General features: G+C 44.2%; 1 protein-coding gene across 13 annotated transcripts in view; it reads right to left on the reverse strand.

The window, feature by feature from the left end:
• The window catches only part of TDRD7 (tudor domain containing 7), a 113,661-nt gene that overhangs the window by 54,944 nt on the left and 38,968 nt on the right, over window positions 1-19,749 (reverse strand). For 7 of the 13 annotated variants that reach the window (XM_038401551.2, XM_043515383.1, XM_043515379.1 and 4 more), the window contains exons 5-6: window positions 18,084-18,169; window positions 6,669-6,886 (exon numbers count right to left, since the gene is read on the reverse strand). In XM_038401551.2, the coding sequence (XP_038257479.1) occupies window positions 6,669-6,886; window positions 18,084-18,169 (304 nt within the window). Of the gene's footprint in view, window positions 1-2,444; window positions 2,547-6,668; window positions 6,887-18,083; window positions 18,170-19,749 lie in introns of all 13 variants that reach the window. The other 6 variants (XM_038401541.2, XM_043515378.1, XM_038401546.2 and 3 more) reach the window with 1 other exon arrangement.

A 19,749-nucleotide genomic window follows, 5' to 3' on the forward strand; every position in this document is an offset into this window, starting at 1 on the left:
AAGAACCCACCATTAAAAAACAAAACGAAAACAGAAAACACACACCAGTGAAAGGCAGTCTCAATTCATAATGGCTGAGCGACAATGTTGTTACTCTGCAGGCTTCCTCCACCGAATGCAGAGGCTCTAGCAGCCCAGGAGCCAGCAGCGATCCCCTCGTGGAGCATGCTAGGTCTCCGGAAGCGGCTTGCCCATTTCTGTGAACACCTTTTTAAGGGTACTGGTCTTAGAGACCGTTTCCTTTACACTTGAAGTGCCAGGGAGATTTGTACTTCTATTGGAAGAATGAGGAGAATTCACACTTTTTGAAGCTCTTCTCACATTCTGGATTCCGGAAGGAAGGGAAGGTGGATGGAGTAAATCACAATGAAATTAGGTGCTATCTTTCAAAATGAATACGGTGCAGGGCTTTGGGACTTTATACATGCTTTTCTGAGGCAGTGGCTGTGGTGGCATCTTTAACTACCAGGAGTTGGAGAAAATTTGAGGGGCCATCTGTAATCTGAATAAGGTGGTGTGGATGCAACAACAAACTTCCATCAAGAATGCTGAATTTTTTTAATGTAGAGTCATCTAAATTTCTTTATTTGGCTTTGTTTGAATGACAGAGCCCAAGAATCCTGTTGACTATAGGCAACAAAAGCTCCTAGATTCATTAGTATGGCACTCTGACCTCATGGACTGCATTTTTGGGCTGTGAAGTCTGGGAATGAGAGACAGATATAGACATATACATACATCAGTGCTTCTCCAAAGGTGCTTACCTAGCAGTGCTACAGGTAGGGCAGAACCCTTAGTGTGGATGTGCCAAGGCAACATACTAAAAAACCCTCCACAGTTACTAGTAAATAGCTTCTCTCTAGCGTTCAAGAGTCTGATTATACATATATAATTGAGACTGTGTGCAGGTGTGTAACTGTGGTTCTTTGAATACCTTGCCTCTGTAGATCCATCCTGTAGTGGAAGGCTTTGCCAGCCTTCTAAAAAGACCCCATTTAATAATGGGCTCTTCATTTTAGCAAAGAAAGGTACAACACAATCCAGTGGCTGGAAGTTGGAAGCTAAACAAATCCAGAAGGGAACTAAAGGTGTAAATTTTTAACCAATGGAACAATTTACCAACAGTGTATCTTCTATCACTGATAAATTTTTAAAATCAAGATAGGAAGTTTTTCTAAAAAAGATCTACTCTAGGAATTATTGTAGGGACATTCTCTGGCCTGGGCTATACAGGAGGTCAGGCTAGAGGACCTTAACAGTCCCTTTGGCCCTCAGAATCCATAAAAGCAATGGCAATTGGAGTTGCCCGAGTACTCCTTTGCAGAACAGTGGGTTCAGGCCTGCAGGTATAAGACTGAGCACACCCAGTCATTAAGCTGTCATTGTAATAGATATTTCAAGGAGTTGCAGAAACCAAAGTCCCAGCTGGAAAGAAGGCATGGGGATTTGCACAAGCATGTATTTAAACTAATCTTTCTCATTTGAGAGACTTCTGCAGATCCACATTCAATTTAAACAGTACAATACAAGGAAAGGAGGACCAAAAAGTACTAATTGAAGTGTTCTAGAACTTCTCTCCCAAATGAGATGCTGAATTAAGAATAACATTGCATGAATGGAACTCCAAATTCCATTGTACATCACACAAAGGGCAACACTCCATTAAGCATCCTTTGGAATGGAGGCCTTAAGGCTTCTCAAAGAGGAACCCCAGCTCTAGTGTAACAAGTCTGAACACAAGGTCCAATCCACTTGAACCAGAGTTATTCATCCAAAAAACATTATCTCCAAAAACTACAGAGAGCCTAGGCGGCTTTACAGGACACCTTTCCAAAATGGAAATAAAAGCTCTGTATTCAACAAGTTTACACAAGTCTCAAACTTCTTCATGAAGTCTTAGATTTAGGAATGAAACTTGGTGCATAAATGGAACAAATAGTTTCCCAACTCAAGATGGTGACTCTTTTCTAGACAAAGTGTTTTATGACTCCCCTCCCCCTCCCTGCATGGCCAACCCTGAACATTGGCAGAAATATTTTTTTGAACTATAACCATACCTGAAACTACTACTTATGTAGTTTCCAAAAGCAATTTTGATGATAAAGGTTCAAAATTTTAAGCTACACTAAATTCCATGTGGTGGAGGAGTGTGCTCATTTTGCTGAGGAGAGAAGTTCCACTGTGTTTGAATTGGGTAAACACAGTCTTCAGGAATAAACGAACATTATTGAACAGACACCTGCCCCAGAGATATGAGAATGTTCAAGGCTTCTGCAACTAAGCAAGGTTTTCCTCCTTCAGAAAAAGGCAAGACCTGCCAAGTTCCTCACTAAAGAAAGTCAGCTACAGGTTCTTGTCAATGAGGTGCTAACTCATCTTGCTTGTAAGGCCAATCAGTACTGTTCAGATAAGTGCACCCTGAATGAAGGTGTTGTTGGACCTACCTCTTTTCCTTCTGTTGAGACATGAAGGCAACAGTCCCACAGTTCAGTCTGAGGTTCCCTCATACTCTGACTTATGATCTTCTGATGCCTTCCCAATGAAGTCTATCAACAAGAGAAAATGCCTCAACATTTCCTCTATCAACTTAAAAAAAAGCCCAACTCAAATTTTCTGAGGAACACTTCTACGCTGTCATGCATGGGCAGGACATTTCCTTCCAGGCCTGGAATAGGAAAAGATTTTCTAAAAATGCATGTACCGTCATGCGAGTTGAAAATACAAAAGGAAATGCCCAAACTGGTGTCGACATTCCCAGTTTAGGTAACCAGATCTGGTTGATTTTTCAAGACAAGTTTCTTCTGAAAGAAGTCATTGGGTTTATTTTTCATTGACAAGTGTTTAATTTCCAGATATTGCAACAACCTTGCACGCTTTTGGTAGCCAACACTTCGAACACATTGCGTTTTCAAACCAACATAAAACCGTAAGTCATATTGGTCATTGTATTTTTGCATTTTCTTTTGTCTGAGCCACTGTCTTTGTCATTAAAGGATCCATATTTCCAAATAACCCCTTTGCCAGCACAGAGCTCCAGCTAAAACTGAAGTGTAGGAAGTGTAGTACCCTTAGGCCTTAATGATTCCAGCCAACACATCGTGCACCCCAATTCAATGATGTTGATCATGGATACTTGCACTTTGCATCATATATAAATGGATGGTTACAAGAATAACTAGTTCTTCCAAGACACTGTTGTCTCTACATATTCATATAGGAGATACAATCCCAGTAGGGCTGAACATGGGGCCACCTGAACCCACTCCTGCAACACCAAATGACCAGAGCCAAAGTTATGAAGGGTCTTGCGGATCCAAATGCATCACTGTCTTCTGCCATTTCCAACTGAACTCAAGAGAAGGAAAGGTGGGCAGCCAGTATAAACAAAACAGTAGCATGGCTCCTCAGCAACACAGGATACTATGAGCCCATCAGACCTATCTTCTGCTTACTTTGCTGGCTCCACATAAGACAAAGTCAACTCAAGACTCAGTCCCTTACCTTCAAAGCACTCCATGGGCTGTGCCCAGGATATCTCAGACCACTTAAAGCTCCAGGACAATGATTGTGGAGACCTCTGCTCCTCAAGCAAAATAAATCTATCACCAGAGTAAGTTCATCTTCTAAGGAGACTGTTTTCTCAGGGGCTGGTCTAAGATTGCAGCAAGCTTCCACAGGGACTAAGGACAGTCATAAATCTCACCATCTTCTGCTCCAACTGCAAGGCCCCTTCTTCAATCTTGCCTTTGCTAATATAAGCATAATACACTGGATAAACAATCTTTAAAAAAAATGTTCAGAATTTCCCCCAAGGAAGGATTGGAGAAAGAATGAATTACCCATAACAGATGTTGGTCATCTCACTTAATGTACTTTGGGAAAAAGTGTTTGGAGCAACACTCCTGATAAGCCACAGTTACTATGGTGAGTAACCATTTACATCTATTCCTTGAGCTGGCATCAGTATAATCTCAGTTCTGGGTTTCTAGTGAATTATTCAACTACCAGACCAGGAAGGTGGGCTGGAAGTACTTTAGATTTCAAGAAATGCCTTACTCCTAGGTAGGTTTCAGAGTAGCAGCCGTGTTAATCTGTATTCGCAAAAAGAAAAGGAGTACTTATGGCACCTTAGAGACTAACAAATTTATTTGGAGCATAAGCACCTAAATGCTCAGTCAAGAAACTAGTGATGTGTAAATGCACATACAGGAATCCAGGCTGAGCAGCCCTGCAGATTTCTATGAATAAGCAGGCCCTGGGACAATAAGCTTCAGACCCTGAAGTACTGACACCCCAATCAACTTACATTTTCAGTAAGCAGCATTTGCCCAGATGGAGTAGGCTGAGTGGAAACTGAGTTCCTTTTATATCAATTCCCAAAGGCTACAAAAATTCCAAATAGTAAAAAAAATGCCTTACGTCATATCTCACAAACTCAGAGCCTTATTGACATGTAAGGTACTAAAGTCTAGCTTCCCTGTGACATAAGATTTTGGGAAAAGCAATACAAGATTGTTAGTTGCATTACAGTACAGACTTGAGGCTCCAACCGACATCAGGCCTACACACTGTACTAGGTACTACATAAAATGAAAAAGTCCCTGACTAAAATGTTTTACACTGCCCTGCTTCCCCTGACGTTGCCAAGGCTGCTCCCGAAACTAAAATTAGAAATCAGGAAATGATGAGCAAGTACAAGCAGGAAGTATAGACCATTTTCTGGGCTGTTTGGCACAGTCCCAGAGACAGACATGATAGGAGAAATGTTGGGGAAAATGAAGGACCCTGTGATTTTATTTCAAGGTTGATGAAACCCCTTCTCCTCTAATAGGAGGTCTTTCACATGGCTATGAGCTGCAGGTGGAAGGCTCAAGGTTTTCAGGCAGCGGTACTGTCACAAACAGATGATGCCATCTTATAAAGGTGAAGTGTCAAACTAAGTATAGGATATGCACTACACACTCCTCAGTCACCAGTTCCTTTTACTGAGTATTAGAACAACTGTAGGCAGGCATAGGGAGCAGCTTTTCCTAAAGATGAAGCTAGTACCTGGCCAGGACAGCTTGACTTTGGGCCATATGACCATTTAGCTGGATCGAGCACATTATAAAGGGATAGAGCACGTTTCCCTCTCTCCTTGGACGCCAGGATATCAAACAAAGCAGTATGTCTTTTCCTGCACAGTTAAGTTTCCAGTTCCAGACTCTGTTTTATCAATTCCTAGACTTGTCTGAAAACATCAGGTGGTGAGATAGAAGAAAACTATTTCCTCATGAGAGGCCAAGGAGGAAACAACCCTTCTCTTACCAAAAAGGGAGAGGTCACACATTTGCTACCCCTTCCTCCTCCTCTGAAGAAGGGCATTAGGACTACTGGTCAGAGGGGGATGATGACACAGATGATGGAGCCGTCTTTGATCCACTCTGCCACAGCCTCAGAGTGCATGACAGAGACAATGTCTTAACTTCCTTGAGAGAGAAAGGCAGAGAAAGGAGAGCATCCTGTTTGTTTTAAAACTGTTATTTTATGATGTCCAATACCCACCCCACGTGGGAAAGAGGACCTTCTCAGAAAGGTCACACACCCATGTGTAAAATGAAGGGCAAAGCAAAGTGGCCCTAGAAGAGAAGCCCCAAATGCTACAGAAACAGAGCACTCCTCCAAGTCCATGGGAGAACAAGAGCCCTGGGATGTCAAAGCACCTCTGCTCTGAAAGCTGTCCTGACGAGCCTTACAACCTGTGCAAGGGCACAGAGACTGACCAGAACCCAGAGAACCTAGACACAATATCCATAGGCTGCATTAGCGTCTTCCCAGAAGGCTGCAAGTAATTTACATATATAACATTTACTTGAATTTTGCCAGCTGATATATCCCACATCCTTGTGATAAGGAAAAAAAAAGATATTTCCCCCTTAATTTATATTCTCTTACTTTTTCTATCATTTATTCTCTTCTTGTGTCAGACAGAAGAGAAGGTAGGAGGCCTAAATGCCCCAAGGGAAGGAAGAAACAAGCCCAAGAAAAACATTTGAAATCAAGGGTAAAACTAAAACTCTTGCTGTTCAACCAGTGAGGCAGATCATAATTGGAGAGTGTAAAGGGAACCACCAGACAAACTATGTTCGTATTAAAGTCTGTTATCCCTTTCGTTACTCATTACTCTAGTTACAACTTTGACCATTTCAAGTATTATTGTTTGCTAATTCTCCCTCCCCCGCCCCGAATATTCATCTCTTCACACTGCTTTACTGCCCTGATGCAAGTTGATTGTTTTTAAATTGGTTCATGAAATAAGATATGCATTTATCAGAACTATAATGTTCTATTATTATAATGATAATCAGGAGGATTAGCTGTCATGTTTATGTCCAGTGGGACTTGTCACTTGAGAGCGCATTTTTCTCTTTGTCTGAATAGTTGCACTTTTTCAAACAGAGCTAAATATTCATTCACAAATCTCCTAATGATCAATAGCCAGAAAAGTTTGGAGTATAAGAAAACACTTTCTTGAAAAAAAATCTGTATCACTCCCTTTATGTTAAAGGAAAAAGCTAAATGTAAGAACTATTAGAAAAGGCGTTTGTCACAGAGATGCTATAAAAAAAGATCAAATATTTCTATTAAAAATATTAGCAGCTTCTGTGGGAAGACCACCAAAAACTTACTGTGCAAATATGAGGCCAGTATTCAAACCGCTGGAGTAAGGCTGTATTAAGTTCCTCTTTGTATCTCTCTCTGTAAAACTGTGGCATCTTCGATAGCCAGATACCATTGCTGTACTTATTCAAAACTTCTTTAACACGATTCTGAACTTCGTTTATGTTAGAATTAGAAGGGCCAGTGGGGATTCTGTGCGTTTCTGAAACTGGCTCATTCAAATTATCTGTAAAGATGGAAAAAATGAACATTTTCAAGTGGCAATGTTGTTCTACAATTTCCTTTTAAAGCACAGTAGCATTTAACTTCAGAAAGGGGAACTACATACAAACGAGAAAGCTAGTTAAACAGAAATTAAAAGGTATAGTTCCAAAAGTGAAATGCCTGCAAGCTGCATGGAAACGTTTTAAAAACACTATAACAGAGGCTCAAATTAAATGTATGCCCCAAATTAAAAAACAGAGGACCAAAGTGCCACAGTGGCTAAAACAACAAAGTAAAAGAAGCCCTTAGAGGCAAACGGGCATCCTTTAAAAATTGGAAGTTAAATCCTACTGAGGAAAACAGAAAGGGGCATAAACTCTGTCCGGTCAAGTATAATTAGGCAGGGCAAGAAGGAATTTGAAGAGCAACTAGCCAAAGACTCAAAAACTAACAGCAAAACTTTTTTTTTTTTTTTTTTTTTTTTTTAAGTAAATTAGAATCAGGAAGCCTGCTAAACAATCAGTGGGGCCACAGGACGACTGAGGTGTTAAAGGAGCACTCAAGGAAGACAAAGCCATTGCAGAGAACCTAAACAAATTTGTTGCATCTGTCTTCACAGCAGGAGATGTGACGGAGATTCCAAAACCTGAGCTACTCTTTTTAGGTGACAAATCTGAGGAAGTGTCCCAGACTGAGGTGTCAGAGGTAGTTTTGGAACAAATTGATAAACTAAACCAGATGGTATTCACCCAAGAGTTCTGAAGGAACTCAAATATGAAATTGTAGAACTAACAACTGTGGTATGTAACCTATCATTTAAATCATCTTCTGTACAAGGTGACTGGAGGATAGTTAACGTGATGCTAATTTTTAAAAAAGGCTCTAGAGGCGATTCCGGCAATTACAGGCCAATTAGCCTAACTTCAGCACCAGGCAATCTAGTTGAAACTATAATAAAGAACAAAATTATCAGACACAGATAAATAAGATTTGTTGGGGGAAGAGTCAACATGGCTTTAGTAAAGGGAAATCATGACTCACCAATCTATTAGAATGCTTTGGGGGGGGGGGCGGTCAACAAACGTGGACAAGGGTGATCCAGTACATACAGTGCACACAGATTTTCAGAAAGCCTGTGACAAGGTCCCTCACCAAATGCTCTTAAGCGAAGTAAGCAGTCTTGGTATAAGAGGGAAGGTCCTCTCAAGGATCAGTAACTGGTTAAAAGACAGAAGATGAAGGGTAGGTATAAATGGTCAGTTTTGAGAATGGAGAGAGGTAAATAGTGGTGTCCCCCAAAGGATCTGTAGTGGGACCAGTGCCGTTCAACATATTTATAAATGATCTGGGAAAAGGGGTAAACAGTGAGGTGGCAAAATTGCAGACAATACAAAACTACTCAAGATAGTTGACTCCAAAGCAGACTGAAGAGTTACAAATGGATCTCACAAAACTGGGTGACTGGGCAACAAAATGGCAGATGAATTTCAATGTTGACAAATGCAAGTAATGCATATTGGAAAACATAATCCCAACTATACATACAAAATGATGGGTTCTAAAGTAGCTGTTACCAGTCAAGAATGATCTTGGAGTCATTGTGGATAGTTCTCTGAAAACATCCACTCGATGTGCAGTGGCAATCAAAAAGCTAACCATGTTAGAAAGCATTAGAAAAGGGGATAGAGAAGATAGGAAATATCAATGTCTCTATATAAACCCGTGGTACACCCACATCTTAAATACTGCGTGCAGTTCTGGTCACCCCATCTCAAAAAAGGTACATTAAAATTTCGAGAAAGTACAGACTAGGTCAACAAAAATGATTAGGGGTATTGAATAACTTTCCTAAGTGGAGGGAATAAAAAGAATGGGACTTTTCAGCTTGGAAAAGACGAGTAAAGGATAGGACAGATGTCCATAAAATCATGAATCGTATGGAGGAAAAAAAAAGGTTATTTACTCCTCCACATTGTGGGGATTTTGTGGTTCCCAATAATAACCAAATGAGTCAGATGCCGGGCAGAATCAAGGGTCATGTTGAGCTCGCCCCCACTCCCTTTGGCCTTTTCTAGAATGTTCCTAGGGTGGTGAGCTACAGCATGCTTCTTTATGCATACATACCTTCCAAATCACATTTTGCTTAAAATGAACACAACCATACCCTTCAACATAACACAAGAACTGGGGTCACCCAATGAAATCAATAGGCAGCACGTTTAAAACAAACAAAAGGAAGAGGATTCAGAGTAGCAGCCGTGTTAGTCTGTATTCGCAAAAAGAAAAAAGGAGTACTTGTGGCACCTTAGAGACTAACAAATTTGAGCATAAGCTTTCATGAGCTACAGCTCACTTCATCGGATGCATCCGATGAAGTGAGCTGTAGCTCACGAAAGCTTATGCTCATATAAATTTGTTAGTCTCTAAGGTGCCACAAGTATTCCTTTTCTAAAAGGAAGAGGAGGTTACTTACCAGTAACTGGAGGTTCTTAGAGATGTGTGGTCCCTATCTGTATTCCACATGTGGGTGACTTGTAGGAAGTAATCAGTGCAGAAATGGCTGCGGGACGCCAATAGAACCAAGCTGCATCGGTCACTGCTGCGTGTTATGGTTTAGTGTGCTTTGAATGTGTGGACAGAGTGCCACACCGCCGCTTGACAGATGTCCTGCCAGGACAGATTTGCAAGGGAGACTTAGGCGGCGGTGCAGAATGCACTGCTACCTTGCCAGGGAAGAGGTAGATTGGAGCATTTGTAGCATTCGAGGATGCACCCTGAGACCCATTTGGAAAGTCACTGGGACGAGGGGGGGTTATCCCTTTGCCCTTTCAGCAATGGCCACAAAAAGATTAGTCGACTTCCAAAATGGGCAAGTCTTGTGGAGGTAGAAGACTAGTGAGCCTCGAACATCAAGGGAGTGCAGGACTCTTGTCAGCAGGGGAGGTGTGCATCTTTGGGTAGAATACTGCCAAGTGGATCAATTGACTGAGGTGGAACTCAGACACCACTTTAGAAAGGAATTTGAGATGCAGTTGTAAGAACACCTAGTTCTGGTGGAATATATGGGGGCGGGGGGAGAGATCTTCCATCATGGCTGCAAGCTCACTGACCTACCTGGCCAAGGTAACGGATACCAAGAATGCCACTTTTATTGAGAGCTGGGAGAGGGAGCCTGTTGTCATTGGTTCAAAGGGAGGTCTTGTGAGGGCAGAGAGAATGAGATTAAGGTCCCATGGGAGAGTGCACCGGTGGAAAGGGTTTGAGTAAACCTTTTAGGAAGCGGACAGTGGTAGGGTAGGTAAATATAGATGTGCGGTTCATGGGGGTAGAAAGGTGCTAAGTGCTACTAAATGCACATGGAGAACAGAGCCAGACCCAATGTCTTCAGGACGTAGTTGAGAACGATGGGAATGGTCACCATGCTCAGAGAATGGTGGCAGTGGGCCCACTCTAGAAAGCATCTCCATTTAGCTCAGCAGCAGGTCCTAGTGGAGTCCCTCCCACTTTTGGTGAAGATTTGCCAAACCAGGACAGAGCATACACTGTCTACGCTTGATGCCCATCCAAATACCAGGCTGTGAGATGAAGAGGGTCAGGATTGGGATGGCTGAGTCTCCCCCAATCTTGTGTGAGGAGATTCGGGATTGTGCAGAGGCAGAGAGCTGTCTGGATGGAGAGTCTGAGGAGGTCTGTGAACCAGAACTGCCGGAGCCAGAAAGATGCTATGAGGAGGACAGAGCCACTGTCCTCGTGAATCGTGCATAGCACCTGTGGTAGCAGGTGAAGGGGGGAGAAGAAAGGAAGGCATAGCAGAGGATGCCCATCCAGGGAAGGAGGAGACTGTCGCCTTGAGAGCTCTCTTCTAGATCCTTTGGAGTAATAGAGCGGGAGCTTTTGATTCCAGTGAATGGCAAAGAGATCCACCAGGGGGTTCCCCACTTTACGACACTTTGTGGCATCGCATAGCTCCCACTTGTGGTCGAGGTAGAGAGTTCTGCTGAGCATGTCGGCCAGGGAATTCGGGGCACCTGGTAGATATGCAGCCTGAAATGTCACCTCATTGCAGATGCACCAGTTCCATAGCCAGACCAACTTGGCGCAGAGGGAGGAAGACCTGGCACTGTCTTACTTGTTGATGTATAACACTGCCATTACGTTGTCGGAGAGAAGCTGAATGTATAGGGAATGTACGAGGAGGAGGAAGGCCTTCCTGAAGTCCTAGAATGTTTTGTCACACAGCGTTGATGCCCCTTGAGCTGCGTAGTGGCTTAAGTGGGCTCCCCATCTAGTGAGGGAGGTGTCTGTCATGATGGTGGCTTGTGGCGTGGATCGGGTGAGGGGGTGCTGATCATGATCTTGGAGAGAGCGGACCACCATGTGATGGGGTAAGCATGGTCTCTGGGATGGGGACCCTGAAGTCAATATGATCTGTTGCGTTTGTAAATGGAGAGAAGCCAAGCTTGTAGACAGCACATGTGGAGCCATGTGTGCAACATCATGTAAGTGAAGGCCACCATATGCCCAAGGAGGGAGAGAGAGTGGCAGACCATGGTGTGCAGTCTGTGACATAGGCGTGCAATGAGGGTTGTCAGCGCTGCAAAGCAGTCAGGTGAAGGGAAGGCCGGACCACAATAAGAGCCCAGCTGCACGCAAATGAAATTTATGGTCTGTGTGGGCGTCAACACCGACTTGTCCTCGTTGACGCAGATACCCAGAGATGCTAGGAGACATGAGACAGTGGATCATGGAGAGTCCCTGCAATCGAGATCGCACCATCAGGAGCAATCGTCATGGTAGGGGAATACTGAGTAGCCAAGGCGTAGCATCTGGGCCGCTACCACAGCAAAGACTTTTGTGAATACTCTTGGCACCATCGCTATGCCAAACAGGAGGACCCAAAATTGGTAATGGTGGTGCCCTACCCGGAAATGAAGGAACTTGCGGTGAGATGGCTGGATACCCACATGGAAGTAAGTGTCTTTCATGTCGAGAGCTGCAAACCAGGCTACCCGGTGCAGGGAGGGCATAATCAATGCCAACGTCACCATGTGGAGTTTGGACTTCCGAAAAAGGGTGGAGGATGCCGCCCCATTCTTGATCATCAGTTTCTGAATACATTTTTCAGGAATGAGGAAGTATGGTGAGTAGAACCCTCTCTCTGTACTGAGGAGGATGGGCTCTATTGCCCCCTTCCCCTAGAGAAGCAGAGCATCTACTTCTTGTCGGAGGAGCAAATGATGGGAGGAGGGTTAGGTAAGGGGGCAATAAAGTGGGAAGGAAAGGAAAGGAACTCTATGGAGTATCCGTGGTGGATGACGTTCAGTACCTAAACGTCTGTGGTGATCTTGCCCCCATTGTGGGCAAATAGGGAACGACAGCCCCCAAAGATGACATGGGGTGCTGTGGGTGGTATCGAGGGAGGCTTGCAGGTCTCAGCCTGTGCATCAAAATTGGCCTTTGGCTGGCGGTTGGAAGAGGGTTGAGGAGGTGGTTGTGGCAGACAATAGTTGTCAGCATGGTGGCTCTTGGGGCAGATAATAGGAAAGATAGGGTGTGCGCGGCTGTGGGCAGGTTGTATCTGCTGTCAGTGTCTAGGGGTCAGAGTATATATGACCAGGGACCGTAGTGTTGGTATAGAATTGTTGAGAGTGTAGGAATTCGCCAGTCTTGTCGCTGAAGAGTTTATGCTCGTCAAAAGGGAGGTACTCTTTCATATTTTGGACCTCCCTAGGGAAGCCGGAAGATTGTAGCCACAAGTCCCTTCGCATAACTACTGGTGGCTAGAGACAGATGTTGGCTACACCCACTGCTGCCTGGAGGGCCACCTTGGTGACCAGTCTCCCTTAATCTACGAGCAGCTGAAATTGCTCCTGGTGTTTGAGCAGGAGCTTGTTCTTGAACTCTGCTAGCATATTGTACTTATTAAAGTCATACTTGGCTAGCAGAGACTGATAATTAGCAATACGGAATTGAAGTCCTACAGAGGAACAGACCTTCCTACCCAGCAGATTTAGCTTCTTAGCAGTCTTCTCTGGAGGGGTGGATTTTTGTGGATACGGTCTTGCCCATTCTGCAGATGCTTGGACACCCAGGGAGCTCAGGGGTGGATGGATGAACAGGAAAGCTGCCCCCTTAACTGGTAAGAAGTAGAGTCTCTCCACCTCCTTAGGTGTGGGTTCACACAAGGCTGTGTGCCACACCACATGCGCCAGTTCCAGGATAGCCTCATTGATAGGGAGGACTACACTGGATGGCCTTTGAGGTTGGAGGATGTCCAACAGCAGATGATGTGAAACCTGAACTTCCTCCAACAGGATTTCCAGGACGGCAGCCACCTGCCACCTCTGTAGCAAATCTTGATATTGACTGTGATCATCCAGCAGAGAGAGTTGGGAAAGGAACAACCACCTCATCCTGCAACAAGGATGTGCTGGTTGGGACCACGGGAGGCGGCGGTACTGGTTCGATGTCCTCCTCTTCTTCATACACCAGTAGAGCCGGCGGGAGTGCAGAGGTACCTGAGATAGTGTGTGGTGTCTGTGGTAGGGATCCCAGGTTCCCCAGTATGGCCAGAAGGTGAGGTCGATCAGTGGCAGCGGGCCCCACAGAAGTGGCAACAGGTCTCCTCTGTTGGCTTCTATGCCAAAGAGTAGGGCGATCTGGGTTGCACATCTGGACTCTGGTGTGGAACCGATGAAAATGATGCTTCCGCATCAGAGAATTCTCAGGAGATGGAGGACTGGCCTATGGTGGAACTGTTGGTATGGGAGGACTGTGGTATGGTGGCAGCGGGATCAGCTTCTCTAGCAACAGCAGGGGTTTATCCTCCCGTGTAGGGATGTCATGGGTAAGCAGAGAGCCCGAGAGAAGAGGCAACTGCAAGGAAGGGAGGATTACCTCCACCACTATCAGGAAGGTCTCTGTGCAGCCAGGGGTCTGTGGAGTACCAAGGGGCCTGGCGGTATCTGTATGCCCAGCCTGTCTGGCAGTTGTGGGGTACCAGCAGAGTGGGTGGTGTTGCATGCGCCAGTGAGCATTCCAGAGGCTTGGATGCTGAGATAACTGTCGGTACAGGCAGATCCTGTGCGCGTTTGGCCTTACCCTCCATCTGTGGGATATTGGGTGATGGTTTAGCCAGCTACACATGCATTGTCTCACCCAACCTGGCTTGGCTCATGGAGGAAACGCTGCACTCGTGAGCAGTCCTCTGCGGAACCTGCTCTTGTGCCTGAGAGAATGTTTTCTGGTCTCATGCCAGGACTTGTCCTTGGCCTCGGGTACTGTCGGTGCGGCGCTCTCTGCTGGTGGTGGCTGCTGTATGAGGCAGGTTGGGGGGGCACGTCTCAGATCCTGGCCCAGCTGTGCCTGGGGCTGCATAGCTTCTGCCATAAGGTATTTGTGGAGGCAGAACTCACAGGCTTCCCTGATTCTGGGCAGGAAAGACTTACAGATGGAGCAGAGTGCCACGATGTGTGCCTTATCTAGACAGTAGAGGCACTGCTGGTGCTCACTCACTCAGAGAACGTAAAAATGGCAATACTGGGTCAGACCAAAGGTCCCATCTAGCCCAGTATCTTGTCTTTTGACAGTGGCCAATGCCAGGTGCTCCAGAAGGAAGGAGGAGGAGCATGGGCAGGAGATAGTTTTTGAAGCCCAGGAGCATGGGCAGGGTGTCTGTCCCTGAATGGGAAAAAAGAAGAACTACTACATGAAGTACACCACACAAAACTAACCTGTAAATCTACCTACAACTATGTACAAAAAAGAACAACTCTCAGCAGATAAGAACGCAAAGGAAAAAGGGGGTTCCAACTCAGGCCATACAGCAGTAAAACGGAACAGGAGGGGCGACGACCCACACTACCTCTTATGCCCTTGGCTGGGAGCACGAGGAGACGTACTATGCACATGCAGGTCAATGGAGATTGCTAAGAAACACTTCCAGACTCAGGAGCATGGTGCGCATGCACACCTACATAGGGACTATGACTTGAAGTAGTAGTACTTCTTCACACAATGCACAGTCAACCTGTGGAAGTTGTTGCCAGGGGATGTTGTGAAGGCCAAAACTATAACTGTGTTAAAAAAAGAATTAGATACATCAGTGGCTATTAGCCAAGATGGCCATGTTCTGAGTGTCTCTAGCCTCTGTTTCCTAGAAGCAGGGAGAGTACGAAAGAACAACATGAGGGAGAAAGGAGTCCAGGAGAGCTGGCTGTATTTTAAAGAATCCTTATTGAGGTTACAGGGACAAACCATCCCAATGTGTAGAAAGAATAGTAAATATGGCAGGCGACCAGCTTGGTTTAACAGTGAAATTCTTGCTGATCTTAAACACAAAAAAGAAGCTTAAAAGAAGCTTACAAGAAGTGGAAGATTGGACAAATGACCAGGGAAGAGTATAAAAATATTGCTCCGGCATGCAGGAGTGAAATCAGGAAGGCCAAATCACACTTGGAGTTGCAGCTAGCAAGAGATGTTAAGAGTAACAAGAAGGGTTTCTTCAGGTATGTTAACAAAAAGAAGAAAGTCAAGGAAAGTGACATTCCTTACTGAATGAAGGAAGCAACCTAGGACAGAGGATGTGGAAAAAGCTAATGTACTCAATGCTTTTTTGCCTCTGTCTTCACGAACAAGGTCAGCTCCCAGACTACTGCACTGGGCAGCACAGCATGGGGAGGAGATGACCAGCCCTCTGTGGAGAGAAAAGTGGTTCGGGACTATTTAGAAAAGCTGGACGAGCACAAGTCCATGGGGCCGGATGCGCTGCATCAGAGAGTGCTATAGGAGTTGGCAGATGTGATTGCAGAGCCAATGGCCATTATTTTTGAAAACTCATGGCGATTGGGGGAGGTCCCGGATGACTGGAAAAAGGCTAATGTAGTGCCAATCTGTAAAAAAGGGAAGGAGGAGGATCTTTAGAACTACAGGCCAGTCAGCCTCACGCCAGTCCCTGGAAAAATCATGGAGCAGGTCCTCAAGGAATCAATTCTGAAGCACTTAGAGGAGAGGAAAGTAATCAGGAATAGTCAGCATGGATTCACCAAGGGTACGTCATGCCTGACTAATCTAATAGCCTTCTATGACGAGATAGTTGGCTCTGTGGATGAGGGGAAAGCAGTGGATATGTTGTTCCTTGACTTTAGCAAAGCTTTTGACACAGTCTCCCACAGTATTCTTGCCAGCAAGTTAAAGAAGTATGGGATGGATGAATGGACTATAAGGTGAGTAGAAAGCTGCCTAGATTGTCGGGCTCAACGGGTAGTGATCAATGGCTCCATGTCTAGTTGGCAGCCGGTATCAAGTGGAGTGCTCCAAGAGTCGGTCCTCGGGCCGATTTTGTTCAGTATCTTCATAAATGATCTGGAGGATGGCTTGGATTTCACTCTCAGCAAGTTTGCAGATGACACTAAACTGGGAGGAGAGAAATATACTGGAGGGTAGGGATAGGATACAGAGGGCCCTAGACAAATTAGAGGATAGGGGCCAAAAGAAATCTGATGAGGTTCAACAAGGACAAGTGCAGAGTCCTTCACTTAGGACAGAAGAATCCCATGCACCACTACAGAGTAGGGACTGAATAGCTAGGCAGCAGTTCTGCAGAAAAGAACCTAGGAGTTACAGTGGACGAGAAGCTGGATATGAGTCAACAGTGTGCCCTTGTTGCCAAGAAGGCCAATGGCATTTTGGGATGTATAAGTAGGGGCATTGACAGCAGATCAAGGGACGTGATCGTTCCCCTCTATTCGACATTGGCGAGGCCTCATCTGGAGTACTGTGTCCAGTTTTGGGCTGCACACTACAAGAAGGATGTGGAAAAATTGGAAAACGTCCAGCAGAGGGTAACAAAAATGACTAGGGGACTGGAACACATGACTTATGAGGAGAGGCTGAAGGAACTGGGATTGTTTAGTCTGTGGAAGAGAAGAATGAGGGGGGATTTGATAGCTGCTATCAACTATCTGAAAGGGGGTTCCAAAGAAGATGGATCTAGACTGTTCTCAGTAGTAGCAGATGACAGAACGAGGAGTAATGGTCTCAAGTTGCAGTGAGGGAGGTTTAGGTTGGATATTAGGAAAAACTTTTTCACCAGGAGGGTGGTGAAACACTGGAATGCGTTACCTAGGGAGGTGGTGGAATATCATTCCTTTGAAGTTTTTAAGGTCAGGCTTGACAAAGCCCTGGCTGGGATGATTTAGTTGGGGGTTGGTCCTGCTTTGAGCAGGGGGTTGGACTAGATGACCTCCTGAGGTCTCTTCCAAGCCGGATATTCTATGATTCATTCAATGATTGCTTGTTCAGTTCACTCCCTCTGAATCACCTGGCATTGGCTGCTGCCAGAAAACAGGATACTGGGTAGATTGACCAGTGGTCTGACCCAGAAGAACCATTTTTATGTTCTTAGATGGTACAATTATCTTGAGAAGGGTAGGAAGAACACAAGTCAACTATTAATATTTGAGTATTATCAAGTATACAATTCTAAGCATATTGTCACTTAAGGTAACACTGACTCGGAACATTGTTATTACACACACAGAAGAATATGATCCTGTTTACTTCATATTGAATGGGATGTCGAAGTATTTCCAAGAAATTATGCATCTTAAACAGTTAAGATTGAGAACTGGAGGTTAGTTACTGTAAATGGAGGCTCTTGAGATGTATTGTCCCTATCTGTATTCCACTACCTGCCCTCCATCACATCTTCCTTGAATCCTGTTGGGTATGCGATAAGAGGTGGCATTGCAGAAGCGTCGACCCGCACTGCCTCATATACCCTCCATCAGTGCACAAGGAGAGCTACTGCACATGTGCAGGCCAATGGACACTGCTCTGAAAAATTTCCAGACTTGGGCGCATGGCACGCATGCATACCCACGTGTGGAATATAGATTGGGACTATACATCTAAAAGACCCTCCAGTTACAGTAACTAACCTCCACTTCAAGTGATTTTTCACATTTGCTGTCTGGTCACCCTAGATACTGGGCTAGACGGATCATTGGTTTGATTCAGAATAGCTGTTTTTATGTTTAATCAGTTTATAATTACATTACCAATTAAGCAGGCTTCCTCAAAAAATAGACTGGGTGGGTATATTGGCTTTATCACTCTTTCACGGTGTTAAAATTATTTTGTACATAAGACAATACAAGGCTATAAACATGGTTCAGGTTATGAATACATGCCTAACCCAAAGTGGAAAACCCACATACCATTTGAATCCACTGAAGAGCTTCTGGACAGATGCACTTGAAGTTCTTTCTGAAACCGTGGTGGAAAAGTTAATCTTTTTTCAGGCCTAAGAGATCAAAGGAAACTTCTTTAATTCTATTTCTAGTCTAATCAGTACTACATCTACTCACGAAAACAATATCAAAAGAGTAATTTATTTATAGTTATCTTTTTGTTCAAAATTAGGATTGAAGTAGTAGTTTCATTCAGAAGATGGATTAGGAGTTCTGCTTGGAGGTAGCACTACTCGTGGTTGTCAAGCTCACACAGCAAGAGATGAGGGAATTCACTATTACTATTTTTAGAAATAAAACGTATGTGTTGGAGGGAGAAAAAATGAAGAGGAATGGGAGTTACTCAGAAAATTGAGGTTCTTTGAAGAGCCGCATTGTGAAAACTCACTAAACTCAGTTCACTGAGACCAAGGCAGGAGCTGCCCACATTTCAACTGTTCATTATAGCAGGGAGTGTTTCATGTCACTCTGAAGTGGACCACCTCTCCTAAAGCATTCCCTCAAGTTCTCAAGCTTCTGCTAATCACACCTCCTTGGGAAGGCTCAACAGACTACCAATATCAAGGCCAGAGGTGGACCAGAGGTGGATACTCTCACTGGTATACCACCAAAGTTGTTTGCACTTGATATCCATCTATCTATACAACTGCAAGACAAAAAATATGGCTAGTTTATCCGAAGTATTAGAAACTAGTCGCCTAATTTAAAAAAAAAAAATTCAGGAACCTTGCTATTCCTTCCAAACAAACTTGAAAATGATAAGGTTGCACACTTGCGTAATTTGGGTACTTAAGTGGCTTTAGTCTTTAGCTCTTGACTTTAACTGTCCTATACACATATGCATTGTCATCTGATTACATAATCACATACTATAATACATTAATATTAGGGCTGTCAATCTCAGTTAACACCTGCGATTAACTGAAAGCAAAGTTAACGCATACATTTTTTAATGCGTTAATTGGATACCTGTGTGCAGGGCATGAGGTATCTGTGGCAGGGGGGGCTGAAACCCCAGCCCGCAGTTTCCCATGTGGGGCTGGAGCCCAGAGCCCCCAGCCCTAACCCAATATTGGAAATTTAGAAAACCCCAAAAATATTTAAATAAATGGTATTCTAATATTGTTTAACACTGTGATTAAAACTGCAATTAATTTCAATTAATTTTTTAAATCTCAATTTTTTTAAACTTCTTGACATCCCTAATATACATAAGCATATCATGTTATAGTTCTCATATATCATTTTTCAAATATCTTACTGATTTAGGGACAAATCCCGACTTCCAAGCAAGCTGCAGGTGCTCAACACATCTCAGGATTTGGCCCCTCATCCATTTATCTGGTACACTGCATTCTCACAAACATGTAGTGTTCTTACAAAGATTTACATTTTACTAATTTTTTCCACTACCCATAATATATCTCTAGTCCCCATGTTGGGCTAAGTGTTTCAAGGCTCTTGAACTCTCATCAAAAATAATGTCATGTCGCAACCTAAGACTGAGATGCAGAGCCTGTTGGAGAGGATGTGGGAAAGCAGGTCTTTTGAACCGTCTACCTCTTGCATGGCATTTCATAGGGCCTCTATGGAAGAGCTGCTGAGTCACGTCTATGTCTAAAACAATGGATGG

This window comes from Dermochelys coriacea, chromosome 5 (genome assembly GCF_009764565.3).
Source record: "Dermochelys coriacea isolate rDerCor1 chromosome 5, rDerCor1.pri.v4, whole genome shotgun sequence".
NCBI lineage: Eukaryota > Metazoa > Chordata > Testudines > Dermochelyidae > Dermochelys > Dermochelys coriacea.